The sequence below is a fragment of the Bubalus kerabau genome, chromosome X (genome assembly GCF_029407905.1).
Source record: "Bubalus kerabau isolate K-KA32 ecotype Philippines breed swamp buffalo chromosome X, PCC_UOA_SB_1v2, whole genome shotgun sequence".
NCBI classification, from domain to species: domain Eukaryota; kingdom Metazoa; phylum Chordata; class Mammalia; order Artiodactyla; family Bovidae; genus Bubalus; species Bubalus kerabau.
This window is the reverse complement of record NC_073647.1, coordinates 156,327,937-156,344,434: the sequence shown is the minus strand read 5'-3', so window position 1 is coordinate 156,344,434 and position 16,498 is coordinate 156,327,937. Positions and strand designations below refer to the sequence as shown.

Sequence of the window (16,498 nt, the reverse complement as noted above, 5' to 3'; positions counted from 1 at the left end):
GACACAGTTCTTTAAGAAAGTGTTTTAGCTCCATCCTTTGTTTAGAAAGATAAAGAAAGTTGGAGAACATTTACACATGTTATCACAAAATTTAAGTTCTCCCCCTCACACCATTTACTTAGTTGGTCTTCTTATCCTTAAAGACAAAGTGAGGGCCTGAAACCGGTTGACAAATCTGGTCCCCTGCCTGTTTTTGTAATAAAGTTTTCCTGGAACACAGTCACACCCATTCATTTACATATCATCTATACTACTTCTGCACTACAATGGCAGAGCTGCACAGTGAGTAGGGTTGAGTAGCCAGAAATCCAATGACTCATAGAGCCTCAAATATTTACTATCTGGCCCTTTACAGAAAAATTTTGCCAACCCCCTGTTCCAAAACATGAAGAAATCCTTATTAAGTTGTCCACCTTTGCTTCCTCCACAGCACTATGCAGGAAGTTGACATCTTCCTATCTTCCTCAAACCACCAAGTGAGTGTCTAGCAACATAAAAAGGAGGCAACACTCAAGTGTAAAATAAACCAAAGTTTTCAAAATGCCGGGGGGGGGGCGGGGAAGCTTTATAAATACAAAAAAAATTATCAACATCAGTAAATAACAGGATTTGCCCTGCTTTACAATAATTTCTATCCCTTAAACTGATTCCAACTTCAAAGACCCATTATCCTTCATTTGAATTCAAACCAGTTCTTTACAAAGAAGGAATGACCGTGGAGCTGCTTGCTGTTCAAACAAGAGGGACCACAGTGCTCCCGATGGGGATGGCCTGGCAATCACATCAGTCAGTGCAAAATCTGCATTTTATTAAAGACATTTGGGAAGGTCCATTCAAAAATACATTGTGCTCAGTAAAAATTAACCATTTCATGCTGATAATTAAGGTTACCACGGAATAGATATTTGTATAATATTTACAGCAACAATAGAAATTTTACAGAAGTTTAGAATGGAATACATGCCAGAAAAAACTTGATAAGATGTACCAACACATGATACAAAGAGTTATATAAACACTTTACAAATGGTACATAATTAGCTTGTGAGGAATTTAAATATTCAACATTTTAAATTCAGCTTGGATTCAAAAATTAAAAAGGTTAACACCACGTCACACCCTTGCCACAGTACAAAGTATGGAATTACACTTTTTATTATGGATTATAAAGTCTGTGCAATTAAGAATTTCAACTGATTCTTCATCTACCGCAAATTTAGATGTTACATCACTCTGGCTTATCCCTATTTTTGTTTTCAGGCACAAGCAGGGTTTTCAAAGTCTCCCTGCCCTGTGTCTTCCCAGATACCCCCTTCAAACTTCCTAGAGATTGAAGAAGCTCAGAATAGTCTTCTAAATATATACAGAATAACTACCTGAATTCAAAATGGCACAAAGCAATTCTTGGAGATAGGAATTAGGGGCAACTATTTTGTTTGGTTTGTTTCTGTTGATCAATCCACATTTACGTGAGAATTTACTTCTTACAATCACAGCATTACCCCTCCAGCCTGACTCAATCAGTGACCAAGGAGGAAACAAGGAGAGGGAAATGGACCGAGTTGACTATAATCAATTGTATATTAATACTTCTAGTGAAAACAGATTTTATACAAGCTTTACTTTCCATTTTGGAAAATCTAAGCTGTGGAGAACTTAAAAGTTCTCCAGAAGGAAAAGCATCTTTTTTTTTTTTTCCCTTGAAACTGAATGTGTTATAATTGGAGCTTTTGACAACTCTGGCAATAAATACTTTAATCCCTGAACGGGGACAAAAGTCAAGGCATCTACCTTTTCTATTCCTGGGTTTTGTCTGATTAGCCCTGAAGCAGAGCACTGGGACAAACTTGTCTATGCCTGAAATGAGTCACATCAGGCTTTTGGGAATGTAAAATCCCAAACCAAAGGAAGTCCTGAGGAATTCTTAGCAGTCTGTCAAAATGGAGAGGATGGAGGAACAGATAAGGCCTCTTTCTCCCTGATACTCTGTGCTGGAAGAGTAGCAAACAAGGCAACTTCTAATCTGCATACAACATGGAGACCGATTTTTAAGATTCCAAAGGAAGATCAAAATACAACCCAAGGATCAAATGGGGTTCAGAGAGCTTAACCTTGTGGGTAATGAAGGGCCTTAGAAGAGATACCAGTTTTACTGCTGTAGTTCTCTGGCCCTAGAAATCCAACGTGTAGACTATTACAAATTTTTTCTGGCAAAATAAAAGACAAACCTCCCTCAAACTTGGGAGTAAACAGTTAGTGAATGAAAGTACAAGGCAGGTAGTGATTATATTTAATACCCTATAGGAAATACATAGAAAGGTGGATCAGTGCCTGGAGTGGAGAAAGGTAGAGTCAGGACCAGGCCAAATGCTGATGTATTAACAAAGCACTATGTGAAATGAATATTCATGTAGTAACTGACTTGGCACAAAATTCTATGACTGTTTATAGTACATTCAGTTAAAAAAGAAGAAATAGAATAGAATAGGGCAGCAGGCCCACAGTTTTCTAGCCACTTTACTACTATCACATTGTGTGTATACAGAAAGACGTCGGACTCATCCTGTCATGAATTCACTTTCTTGCATTTACTCATGGTTTCTAAGACAGTATTTTTTACCCAGCTGAATCAGACCTCAAGATATTCTGCATCTCAGCTGGTCAAGATGCAAAAGGAAGAAATCAGAACCACTTACAAGTTTTTATTTTGTAAGTTGGCCCTTCAAGTCTCTAAGAGAACGTTCTTGTGGGATTCTGACCCTGGGATTAGCGACAGGACATTTAACAACATTTGTACTGTCGTTTCTGCAGCCTCTTTTAAAGAAACCATTTTTTTAAACTGCAAATAAGTTTTCTCTGCCTACACACTTTATTAGTGATGAACTGAAGGAGGCAAGGAAATATTTCATTATTTTCTGACTTGGTTCAGTGTATCATACCACATTCCCAGGTCACAAAAGTACGAGTCTGTGGATCTTAGTGCTCGCATGGAGCTCAATGTCCTATTATAATGCAGGAGGTAACAAACTTCTAGATATAAAAGCAGTGCTCTCCAGAAAAAAATGTTCTGACCGGGAGAGAATATGCAGGTTTCTGAGTCCCAGCTGAGCTCTAGGAATAAGTTGCAATGAGCCATTGCCCTTGCTAAAAGTTGAATCACCACCAGGACCTAGGTGAGCAGAAATGGACAGAGCCTTCTACATACTTGAAAAGTAATCCTCTGGCCTTGAAAAAAAGTTGCACACTTATGAGTCATTCTCATACATAGCTACAAGAAAATAAATGGCTTTTTTCCTTATTTACTCTAAAAACTAGTTTAAGAAGTGAGGGTACTATGACGTTAACTAAGAGGTGCAGGGAAGGGAAAATGGGATAGCATTTCGTAGCAAAGCCCACTAATTTTCAGGATAGGAACATGCTAAACTGGCTAACTTTACACCACAAGGTACTTTATAATACATGACGTGACTAGAAACTAACCAGCATAAATCTGAGCTTAGAATTAAAGTACAACTGCATATGGTGAATCTTAAAGTATGTTTTAAAACAGATTTAACCAAAGCATACGGCACAAATACTCCTATTACAGCCACATCATGACCACCAACTAAGAGTTTTTTGCTTCTAATTGGTCTGTCATACGCCAATGTTTGTAAAGAGTTATTAGATGACTTGAATAGAAAACAAAGACATTTTCTTGTGGGAGACACAGCTAAAGCCACGTATGCCTTTGAGCAGTTGGTAAAAATCATGCCAATCTGCCAGGCTGCTGCTTGCTTCTTAAATATAAGCTTCATGGCTCTATGAAAGAGTTTCTAAGGATGCTGACCTAGAATTTAAGTTCTCAAACACCTATGAAGTGACTCTGATCTCTTCCCAAAAGATGCACCTTTTAGCAGGCCCAAGATAATGGAAACGAACAATAGGATTCCAGGGATTCGAGAATAGTGGTAGAAGACTCTTTAAGAGAATGTGACGCTGAAGAATTCATACCTGTAGTCTTGTAGCCTGCAGAGAACCAGGGCTGAGCCAAGTTCTGCGGGCGGGTGGGCTTAGAATTCAGGAGGGCAGGGTTTCTCAACCTCAGCGCTACTGACATTTGGGGTTGAATCATTCTCTGTCTTTGTGGAGTGGGGGGGGAGGTGTTCCTGTGCACACAAGATGTTTACAGCATCCCTGGCTTCTACCTACTGGATTCCAGTAGCACACCACCACCCCAGTTGTGACAATCAAATATGTCTCTGGCCATTGCCAAATGTCCCCAGGAGGCAAAACTGGCCCTGGTTGAGAACTGCTGCTGTAGAGACAACTCACTTGAGCTCCTCAGGATGGAGCACTTGTTGTCTTGGGCTCTGGAGAGGCTAAACCTCTGACTGAGATCAAAAAAGGTTCAGTAAAAGTTCATTCAGAACTTCTGAGAAGAATAACGAGGATGGCAGTAAAGCAAAGGTAGAAAAACAGCGAAGCAGTTTCTTTGCAAAAGATCAGTGACACTTTGATAAAATAAAGTAATTCATAAGCCTTCATTTGACCTTTTAATCCTTTAGGGAGTTAGGGCAGATAATAGAACATGGATGCCATAAACCTCCCTTCCTAAAGAAAATGCAGACTTTTGAGACTTTTAAGTCCTTAATCTCATCACAGATAGCAATCTTTGTGAGGCCAATAATTCATCACAGGAGGAAAATGAGTTAAAAGCTAAGAGAGGGCCCATTGGATTTGAGAGAAAACTTTATAATTCCCCTCTGCAAGCAGGAAGAGAATCATGCATGCTAGAAATGTGGATTGGAGTTCACTTACAGCTTACTGAGGTCAATGAAAGTCAGAATGGACAAAAGCTGAGAAGAGGATAAAAGAGCTACCTCAAAAACACTAGTTGAAAACATTGTAGATATTTTCTGGCTCAAATCTGGGAATGTACGAAAAGTATGTATTGACTCTTCATCAGTTAGGTTTACTTTACTCTAGGTAGAAGGCAATTATTCTAGCCCTTCTTTGAAGAACCATCAGAATATAAATGTTCTGCAAACATCTGAGATCCCAGTGTTAGCAAGGATGAAAACATGGGAAACCAGCCCCTAGGTGACAACGAACCTCAAATGCCACAGCATGGCAATGTGACTGCGCAGTTTCTAAGCGCACAGCACAGTGAGAAGTCTTTCCAGAGGAAAAAATGGAGTTTCTGGTTTGCAAGGGGGAATACAAGGTACAGATTGAGTTTAAAAAAGAAGAGTTACACACCCTTTTAGTCATTAGTATCCAGGCAAAAACTGCTAAGGGTCCACGTCACTATATAACTGAGCAGCTGCCTGGAAAAAGCCAGAATTCAGAGCTACTCAGACAGCACTGAACTGGTGAAAGCAGTCAGATATAAAAAGAATCGAAGAGCATGCAAACTATTGGTTAGAATCAAATTGTTTCAATGATAGTACCCAGTTGAGTTTCATTTTAGTGCCTATTACACTTATTAAAATTAAATTAAAAGCACCTTAAAATGACCTCTATATATAATCAATACACATCATTATAGTAGTTATATAAAAATGCAATATGCACACAGTTTAAGCTTCAAAGTAACTAAGACCTTTTTCTTTATAATCTTCATAATCATCAGAGCTATGATTCTTAACATCTTAGGGGAGGGGGAACAGTAACTCAGCACATTTCAATTATAGCTGACTTGTTTCAGGGCTGATACTCTCACAATCCTGGGCCAAGTAATAAATACTGAGAATATCTATTTGAGGGGTGGGAGAGGATCTTTAAAAATATTATTGCTAAGAGACTACTTCTGAAAATCTAATACATTTGATGAATGACAGTGTTGAGGGGATTTCTGTCAAGGATGGCCCAGGGACATGGGGCTATGCCCCTTTTGGCCAAAGGCCTTGATGATACTTGGAAATAACATGGGAGTTGAAGGCGATCAAAGGAGGGAAAGATAAGTCCTGTTCTGGCCACATGTGTGCATGTGTCTACTCATGTACATGATAACCTTGTTATAAATGGACCATCCCAGGAAGATGAGTACAGCCATTTTCTCTACATCTGGAATTGCTTCAGGAGCCTTCTAAATATATTGGAAAGAGCAATAACAACAACAAAAAAAACCATTTAGAAACCGAAGTGCCACACAGGTATCTCCCATCCTACCAGCTGCAAGTCTCCAGTACAGCACGCGGGATTCAGGAGCATAGAGCTGGTATGCAAGATCTGCAGATTGATACCTCTAACAACCTCACAACTAGGAATGTTCACTGGCAAATCTTTGGTCTACGCTCTACACTAATGGAAGTAGAAGAGTACATTTTCTCTACAAAGTCCCATGAGTAACCCTGGATCTGTTCTCCCCTCAGGTGCAAGGAACGTCCCTGGACATGAACAGGAGCCAAGTGTGTGAGGACGGAGATAGGCCTGCTAGAGTTCTTACTGGCCTAGCCAACTTTCTTCCCCTGCAGGTTTGGGAGGAGCTGCTGCATCTTGTCTGCTACCAAGGATCGTGTCTAAAAGCTGCTGCTGGAGTCTCAAAGTTGAGCAAGCTTCCTACCATTACACTCCCATGCAGCCACAATTTCAACTCCCTTGAGTAGAAGTATAATACTCACTTCATATCACAAATGTATAAAAATATGGCAGATAGTGTCATAACGATACTTCCTTAAATGATTATATTTATAAAACAGACAGATATTTATCATATATATATTTATATATAGAATAAAATACTCCTGATGCAATATATAAATGTTACTGTTTAGTTTTTATAGAAACTACTGTAGCTGTCCCACTGCTTCACAATGTTCCAAACAGCTCAAAGTAACTTTACATTTAACAGAAAAGGAATGATTATAACAGTACAATATTAATTAATTATAAATAAATGTTACAAACCCTATCAAATATGGAAGTTTAGAAAACAATTTAAGACATACAGTTAGGTCATCCGCTAACCCTTCAAAGGGATACTCTTGGATTACAACAAACCCCACATTTAGTCTAGGTGGAAACAAATCTGTGGTAAGGATATCAGTCAACACCTATTTTTCTATCACTTGCAATGCCAGAACACACCCTGGCTTTCCCAAGTTCAACGGTGATTGCACTAAAGCTGGAACGTAAGGGGGAGAACCTGGCAAGAATGTCTTCTTCCTCAATGGCACACTATGCATTCTCACACAAGACTCGTGGGGACTGGTGATCCCTAAGGAACTCCTGTGGCTCTAAGATCCCTGACTAGCATTTGTGGCCGTGGGGAGCCAGCTGGCCCCACACATACAATATTGCACACACCTTCATAAAGCTGAAAATACTGGCTTACCACTCTGGCCCCGCCCATTCCCCCACCCACCCCACCCACCCCTCCCCTTCTAACTGGATTGTCCCTGTCCCCTCCCACCCCCGCCCCCTTCTCCAGCACACATTACAAGGCTGTCTCTTTTAAATCATTCAGATTTGGCATTCTGGACCGATTTGTTCTGTTATAAGGGTGCCCATTTGGCCCACTCTTGGCACCCAGCTGTTCAGAGTAGGAAGGCCCCTCTGTGGCACTCCGGGTCACAGAGGACACGTGCCAACCAGGGTCCATCTGACCTGGCAGCTGGAGGGCCGGCCTGCCCTTTGGTGTTGGCTCCTGCCGGATGTTACTGCTCCCGCCAGAGGCCTGGCTCAGAGGGTGAATCCGAATTTCTGAGAAGGAATTTTTGGCTTGTTGAGTTGTTAAGGGCTGGAAGCGGGGGTCTGAGGAAGCCGGGTGATTTGAGGCTGAAGAGAGATGTAACAGCTTGCGCAGTGATTTTAATGGCTGGCTCTGAAAGAAAAGATGAGGGTGCATGTAGGGTTTAAGTTAGAGTAGACCTGAAAGATGGGAGGAAATGGAGTGCAGATCTGAGACGACTGTGTGGAGTTAGGGAGGGTGCGTGTGGGGGAAGAGGGGCCAGTCCAGACTTATCTGTGCTTTTGTTCTTCTTCAGAAAAGATGGAAGTTATTTTTCTTTAACAAAAAAGCTTACAAATGTAGAAGAAATCTAAAGCTGGTGTGGTGAGTGATCCAAGGCTTAGGCACCTTGTATCTGGCTGCACCCCATCTTTTTGGGAGGAAGGGGGGAATCTCCTGCACCAACCAGCAAGAAGAAGGGAAAGAAGGGATGTGCCTCTCCCTTTGCAGAAGACTTCCTTCCCAACAGCTCCACAGAAAGCTGCTGCTTAGGTTTCACCTGCAAAAAGTCAGCCATTTGACCATATATAGCTGCAAGAGTCACTGGAAAAATGTAATGTTTCAATAGGCAGCAACATACTCTGCTAAAAATTGTGTATCCTCTTTTCTTCTTATCTCCTCGATTTTCCCTTTCCCTTGGCATTGCAAAATCCCAATGGTCCCTTTCTGCACTCTAACTTTTTTTGGTTTTCATTATGTTTTGAGGGGGAGGTAAGGTATGGGCACTAAAAATGCCAAGCACAGAGAAATGAGCACAAGCCCTGTAGACTCTAAAACACAGTTCACTCACAGGAGGGTTTTGATTCCTAACAGCCTGTCTGTTGTGTGCTTGGGGCTGGGGCCCCGGGGGGGTGCTGCACTGGGAGGGGGACTTCAAGGCAGGAGGAAGGGTCCTCCTCTCCTTTTTGTTAGACTTGACAAGGTCACCACCAGAAGAGGCATGGGAAAGCACCCTGACATTCATGGCCCTCACCGCAGAACCTGACAAACGGGCCACAAGCATCTCTGGCTGTCACTCCTCAAAGGCCTTAAGCCAAGCAGAATGTTGATAATCTCAAAACACACTAAAGATTCGAGGGAAGATGGCACTGAAATCCAGGGGCTACTGCCTGAGCACTGACTCAAGGAGAAGTCACTCTTGGGGAAGTGTCCTCCCCATGGCCATTCCGGAGTCTGCCCAGAAACGTTCTGTGGTGCCCATGGTAGGCAGCACCCCCCCCCCCCCACCCCAGCCTATACACATTATAAGCAGAAAATATGAATGGTTGGGCAAATATGATCGAAACTTAGGGATCTCTTGTCAGCAGCTCTAAGTAACAACTTACAGTTAGAGAAAGTAAACAACAAACTTATAAAAACAGAACCTCTTCCTCCAAATCACAGACATCCATGGTCATTTATAGACACACGTAACCTTATGGCCTCTAAAGCTCACAGTTCAGAGGAATAAGAGATTTAGAAAATATTGAATACAATCGAAAACAAGTTAGATTATGTTATTATGCAATACCAAAGATATACAATATTTTAAAATTTCCAATCAAAATAGTTTGCTTCAAGGAGATAAGACCTCAGTTACATGAAAAATTTATGGATTCAGTATCTGGCTTGTATGGCAGGGAAATTATGGCATACAAGCCATATGCAGGGAAATGTGACTACACATACTGTCTAATATGCGGTTCCTAATGTGAACGTTTGCCAGTTTTCTATCAAAACTAGTATAGATTTCAGAAGCTTAAACAGTCTTCCAATAAAGTGTATTATATCTGTCTTTCAAGGTGTTCGCACTACATCCTCTTACCCTCCCTCACATTTTATGGCACGCTTCACTGTTACCATGAATTATTGTTATCTGTGGATTTTCTCTCTCTCTCCTAGGCTGCAGAGTGTTTCTGGGCTGGAGATGTATCTTATTCAGTTCTCCCCTCCCCTCAGGTGAAAACTAATGGAAGCTCCCCTTTTTCCCCCATTAGGACACTGAAGCAAGATTCATCCGGACTCCTAAGATGCACCTGGCTATCACTGAGGGTATGTTCTGGGGAGACTCTCAGCCTTGCTGTAACACTGAAAGGCTAAATTTCTCAACCCTGCCCTCTCTTCAGCAGAGACTAGTCACTGCAGAGTCTGAGAGTCTAAGAGTGATGCAGGCACCACTCACTTGGGTCTGTAGATCAGAGATCTTCTCAGGACGCCACTCCTTGGGTCTGCTGCTCGGGGTGCTAGCAGAGTGAATGGCTTTCTGTAATGTCAGAAGATCAGGGCCATCAGAATTGGGCACCTAGAGCAGAATACGGACAAGGATTCAATAAGCACACGGGTAAGCCTCATTAGGATATGCAGCCACACCCCAGAAGAGAAAGAAAGCAAATCCGACCAAACCAAAACTCAATCCCCTCCCCTCCAAAGAAAAGAGTTGATAAAAAAAGAAATCAAACTTTCCCAATGTTCACAATGCAAGTGATGCTAGTTAAAGTCTGCTGCCCTCTTAATAATTTTCCCTGCGGTAGGAAAAATTGGCAGATGTCATGCAGCTTTGTTAAACCTCAACCCTTCAAGCATTCCCATGCTGTTAGTTTTAGACGCTGTAAGAGAGAGCAGTTAAATTGGGCTGTACCAGGAATTGCTGTCGTATCCTCATTCCATATTGCAGTTAGGTTATGAACCAGTTCAATAAAACAAAAATGTGTTTCTGCTGGGAAAATGATCCAAACACTCTTTTTGGTGGTGCCAAAGAAGTCTAGCAGGCTTTCAAGGATAGCAAAGTGAGAAAGTATGGTTTGAATCATATTCCCAAGACACTGCCCAGGAAACCTGGGTCTAGCATTATGCACTATGAAAATGCTGGAAATTTGTGCCACAAATTCCAGATAAATGCAATTGGTCCACTCACCGACTTTGGTGAACACAGGAGAGTAACGCCAAATGCCAAGCAAAAGCCCTGGCCTTCAACTAAGTGACCAGCAAAAGCTAGAGCCAGGCAAGGAAAGAGCAAATCACCAACTAACAGAAGCTGTTTTTTCATGGAGCCTGCAAGCTCACTCAATTTGGTCAATTTTACTTGGTTTCAAAGAAACAAACTGCCAACCAAGTGTTAACAAACTTTGTGAGCCAAACGAAAAGACATTTGTTAATTGTAAATGTTAATCGAATTCTTTACAGGAAATAAGGGATTTCATGAATACTGTCTGCCAACAACTGGCTAATTAGACAACCCAAACTAGCCTTTCACTAGTTGGTTTGTTTAATAGCCCTTTATGCTTCAACCTCCTTAACTGATCCAGAAATTCCAGAATGTCAAAGAATTTATATCTCAATGAATTTATGGAACTGGCTCAGGTACTTAACTAGCACAAAGAGAATATGACCCCATGAAAATAAAAGACATGCTGTTGTCATCAGTAAAACAAGTTTACTGGAGCAGTTTTCAGGGCTACCATACGTAAAAATGGGTACCATGGGTGGAGTGACTACAGGAAGCTTTTTCAAAGAAGAACTATGCTTTAAATGATTCTTTGAATTAAAAAGAGGAAAGAGGGATTTCTTGATGCTTGGATTCTCCCCGTTGGTGGAATCTGTCTGCAATATAAGATACAAATAAACTAATTGCCAAGAAAAAAAAAAAAAGGTGTTCTTATCGAAAATCCTAGCCCTTGGATGCCCTCAAATTGTTAAGTATTAACAGTCACTGAAAGAATCTCTGTGCTGTGTGTGCATGTAGAGAGGCTTTGTGTCATTTCTCACCTGGACATGAAGATGCCAATAATGTAAATTGAAGACATGCAGAAACTTCTATGTATATAAAGAACCTTTGGACAGGATCAATACCTACAGCAGGAACGCCTCTAGAGACTTACACACATATATTCACATTCAGCTTATAAAACATTTAAGGATTTATTTATTATCAGAAATATGACTGTTATAAAGAATTATGTTTAAAGGGCTATCGATGAACTTCAATCTTTTCCCAATTGCCAGAAGAGACTTAAGCAACTAAATAATCTCATGTAATCCACATGCCTATTTAGGAAAAAGAAAAAGATACTGCAAACCTTTTTGAACGTGGTCAACTCTTAAACCAGAAAACATCACTTGGAAGGGGAATGTATCAATATTGTAGGATTCTACTGTTGAGGAAGAAGCCTGGCTCTACACTGTGAGAAGTATTCACGCCATGGAAAATAGCTGGCACAATGCAGAATATGCCACAAAAGTAAAGAAAAAGAAAGTTCAATCTTCAAACTGAAGCATGATTACCAGTTGAGATACTAACTAACTAGGGTACAATTACCAAGTTGGCAAAGTCACCATATGCTCTGAGGGCTTATGTAACTGTCTGAATGTGGAACTGAAGCCGGATTTCCCAAGACGGTTTCCAGATTTGCTTGAGTCAAAGCAGGCACCTTTACAATAGTGAATGATTTTTTGGCATGACTTTACCCTGTTTTGGATATTTCAATTGTCAGAGCACCAGAATGTCTGTGAAGGTTCAGATCATCTTTTACTGGTGTGTCTGAAAACATTCAAGAAAAACAGCCCATAAGGTTTTCCTGTTCCCAAGATAGGGATCCGTGAAGAGTTTAACTTGTGTGGCTAAGGAGGCCACAGGAGAGCCCTCAGATATGTGTATGTATGACTGATTCACTTTGCTATTACAGCAGAAAGTAACACAGCACTGTCAATGAACTATACTCCAATTAGAAACAAATAATATATAAAATACAGAAGCAACAAGGATATTGTATAGCACAGAAAGTTCTAGCCATTATCTTGTAATACTTTAAATTCAGTATGCTGCTTGCTGCTGCTAAGTCACATCAGTCGTGTCCGACTCTGTGCGACCCCATAGACGGCAGCCCAACAGGCTCCTCTGTCCATGGGATTCTCCAGGCAAGAATACTGGAGTGGATTGCCATTTCCTTCTCCAATGCATGAAAGTGAAAAGTGAAAGTGAAGTCCCTCAGTTGTGTCCGACTCTTAGCGACCCCATGGACTGTAGCCTACCAGGCTCCTCCGTCCATGGGATTCTCCAGGCAAGAGTACTGGAGTGGGCTGCCATTGCCATAAACTGAAAAAATACTGAATCGCTATACTATACACCTGAAACTAATTAATATTGTAAGTCAATTATATTTCAATTAAAAAATTCACATTAAAAAAAGAGAGCATTCTCAAGAACAAGCAGCAGGAGGCGCTCCACACCTCCTGGTGGGACCCTGGCAGGGACTGAGCTGGGCCTGCTATCCAGGAGAACCCACCTCCAGCTCTCCAAACTGACTGTGCAACTTCAGGCAGGTCACAACTTGCCTGGGCAGTTCCTATATCAGCAAAATAAGGGGGTTAAACTAGATTTAAGATCCAGAGACTTCTCTCTGTGCACTGGGTACCAGGTTTCCATTTTGTTCAATCTTGCGCAAAGGCCACAATGCTTTAAGTCCTTCAAAGTTCATTTACCTAGGTTTCCTTTCGCTGAGTTCTAGTGAGCGAAGAAAAGTTGAATTTAATTCTGTTCCAATGCTCATTTGAAGGAGGCAGTTACCACAATATCAAGCTTGGGAGCCTGTGGTCTGCCAGGAAATACTACACTGAGTGCTCTTTGGAAATCTTACTTTAGATATCAAAGTCCTTTAAACATTTTCTTTCCTATTTTAATTAAAAAAATGCAGAGGTATAAACAACTTTTGGTTTGGAAGGCTTAAGTCATTGTGACCTGTGCAGAGATAATTTGCAGTTACTTTACATATCAAAAATGAAAAGTATGAAACCCTGAAACAAGTAAGTTCAAGTGAAGAGTATGTTAGAGAATAGTAAATATCCTATTTACCCTAACCTACACTATTTATACATCTAGAATTCGAACCAGATCCTGAGTAACAGTTAACATGTACACACCTGACTCATGCCATGGTGAGCCACAGGTTTAATGCTGGTCTAAGGCAGACATCAAAAGCTAAATCTGTACACAAAAACACCTTCAATTCCTGTGTCTTGCTACTTCCATTTAATCAACCCCACAATGGCTATGGGCCTGAGGTTAAGAACCAAAACAATCTCTAAATAATAACAGTGGCTAGGAGGAGATAATCTAAATTTAATATTCATGATGCATAAATATGTTCCACAGATAATAAAAGTTTTATTAGCACTGTACATATTTTAAGCCTCACTACTTCAAATCAGGTCTATTTTGTGCATCTGGTTTAAACAACATGTGTAGTTAATATGTGACTAAGCAACATCTTGATTGGACCTTCTACTTTAATTGAGTTTCAGTTAGAAATGTAGCCAGCTTTTTTTTTTTAATGAACATTTTAGAAATATTATAAGCCATTAAAATGAAGATAATAAAATCTGTGTAGTAACATACATACTGTGTGTATGTGTGATAGAAACACTATTAGAAAGCCAGAATACAAAATTGTACTAGAATGATTACTATTATTTAAAGCAAACTAAAAAACCACCTTCTTTCCATAAACATATGCACCGGCTTAAAAGCTAGGAGGAAATACACCAATATCCTAATACTAGTTGAGATAGGGTGGTAAGATCGGAAATTATCATTTTTTTCTCAATTTTTCTGACATTTTTTTCTAATGAGCTCATATTTATATTATAATGGCATCATAAATTTAACAAACAAGAAAGATAAATGACCCCATGGACTGTACCCTACCAGGCTCCTCCATCCATGGAATTTTCCAGGCAAGAGTACTGGAGTGGGTTGCCATTTCCTTCTCCAGGGTATCTTCCTGACCCAGGGATTGAACCCGGGTCTCCCTCATTGCAGGCAGACGGTTTACCATCTGAGCTACCAGGGAAGCCCAGTAATCTAGAAAGCCCTTTATTAAATCCTTACTTCAAATATATTCTTTGCTACTATCATCTCACCATTACTTACCATTGAGTCATAATCTTAGACTTTTCAAAATGGAACAGACCTCAGAAAAACTGAGTCTAATCTATTCATCTTAAGAGATGAAATCAATGAAGTCCATCTGAGTAGGTCATTTTGATTATGACTTTTTCCTTTTTAAGTAAGTGAGAGTCAATCATGTATGAAGTAAAACTAGAAACAAAATAATTAAAAATAGCCGACTCAACCCTGTCTAGTCTCAAAGGTATCATAAAGCAAAGCATGCCTCGTGTGGTGAAGATGTTCTCACCGGCCTGGAGGCGGCTTCTCCATGTGTTCTCAAGTCACTAACCAGCAGAATCCATGCCTGGTTCAGTGAAATGACATGAATGCTTTCATGCAGCCAGCCCTTGGTTCAGGTGGAGGGCTCTCAGGAGATGAGACTCATTCCATTTCCCAGTTCAATCACAAGATAAACATGTCCTCCTACTAAAGCAAGCCCTGATATGTCAAATGCTAGCTCCTGTCTGTGACTAGGCAGCCCAGAAATGCAACATGGGAATCAGATAACCAGCCAGGGGAGAATGATGAATGATGTCTAAGATTTAAACACAAACCAAAACCATTTCCTAAATTTTCATATATCTTTAACCCTCAGAGAGAAATAAATCCTGAAGGTTCATAACTTTTACATGAATATAAATCCATAAGGTGTTTACTGAAAGAGGGTTAAAGCATTCTCTTTCATCCAAATTTAATTTCTCCTATTCCTAGAGGTTCTGTTGAATCTAGAAAAGGCTCTGTGGGAGGAGGAAGTTGTATAGAATTTGAGAAAGAAACATTTAAAGTCTATGCATATCAAGTATCAGTAAGAAAATAATTCACTTTGATTGCCATGTACAAAGTGTAAAGATTCCACAGACTAATGTAGACTCGTATGCCATTGTAAATAGAAATTGGCCATTTACTTACTGTTTGAGATTTCTTCTTTTTCTTTTTCATTGACCTGAAAAAACCTTGTTTTTCCTTTTCCTTGAGTTGTTCAGAATGACTAATGTTTTCAGGACTTTTCCTAAATGGGAAGACATTTTTATCATATTGATCTTTCAATCATTCCCCTACCATTATATGACAAATATTATGAAGACTAAAAATGCATGACACCAGGTTCAAATAGCCATGAAGAATCAAGCACATAGGTAAAGAACCTCTAAAAAGCACAGAAGGAACTGAATATCATGAAGCATGGTTAATGATTAGCCTTTGGCAAAGGCTCACTTGAACTAGCAATTTGAACATTATTACAAATGATCTGTAACTATGCTACAGGACCATTTTCATGCTGTTGAAAAACCTCAGGATTAGAGAGCCTGAAAAGCACACGTTTGAAGGATGCCTTTTCTGTATCCCTCCAAGGGAAACAAAAACATTTTCAGTATCTTCATTTTTCCATTTACCTTTTAAAAACCAGCTTAACAAGTTCATTATCAGTGGCTTACCAGGGTACTGAACATTAAAAAAAAAAAAAAAAAAATCAATGCTGCTACAGAAACCTTACAAATAAAAGTAAAAATTGCCTGAAACTGGAAAATTCCTTTATGAAAATTTTATATCTATGTATTAAAACTAAATAAAAAGTAGATAAGGTAAGAAAAAATAGAGACAGGATAATGCATTAACACAAAGCACTCTTTTGGGAAAAAAGCTTCTGACTTAAAATAACGACTTTAAGCTTTGTTATCACTGACACCACCAGGTATTTTAATACAAATAGGAGGTATTAAAAGAGAGCAAACAAACCCCTGGCCCCAAGAAGTTGACTACTTATATGTTAACCGAGGCCCTATGTTACTTAATTTAATTTATGGTCTTAAAAACAACTGGAATGGTGTCATTCTTGAAAAAGGCACATTCCATGGGCCCTA

The 16,498-nt window shown here is 40.0% G+C and overlaps 1 protein-coding gene across 6 annotated transcripts in view; it reads right to left on the bottom strand.

Moving 5' to 3' along the window:
* Window positions 1-786: 786 nt before the first annotated feature.
* Window positions 787-16,498, bottom strand: part of CDKL5 (cyclin dependent kinase like 5) — a 182,121-nt gene continuing 166,409 nt past the window's right edge. For 5 of the 6 annotated variants that reach the window (XM_055565127.1, XM_055565131.1, XM_055565128.1 and 2 more), the window contains 3 exons: window positions 15,546-15,645; window positions 9,876-9,995; window positions 787-7,807 (listed from right to left, as the gene is read on the bottom strand). In XM_055565127.1, coding sequence (XP_055421102.1) covers window positions 7,421-7,807; window positions 9,876-9,995; window positions 15,546-15,645 — 607 coding nt within the window. In that variant the 3' untranslated portion in view covers window positions 787-7,420. Of the gene's footprint in view, window positions 7,808-9,875; window positions 11,294-15,545; window positions 15,646-16,498 lie in introns of those variants that run through there. The other variant, XM_055565132.1, reaches the window with a different exon arrangement.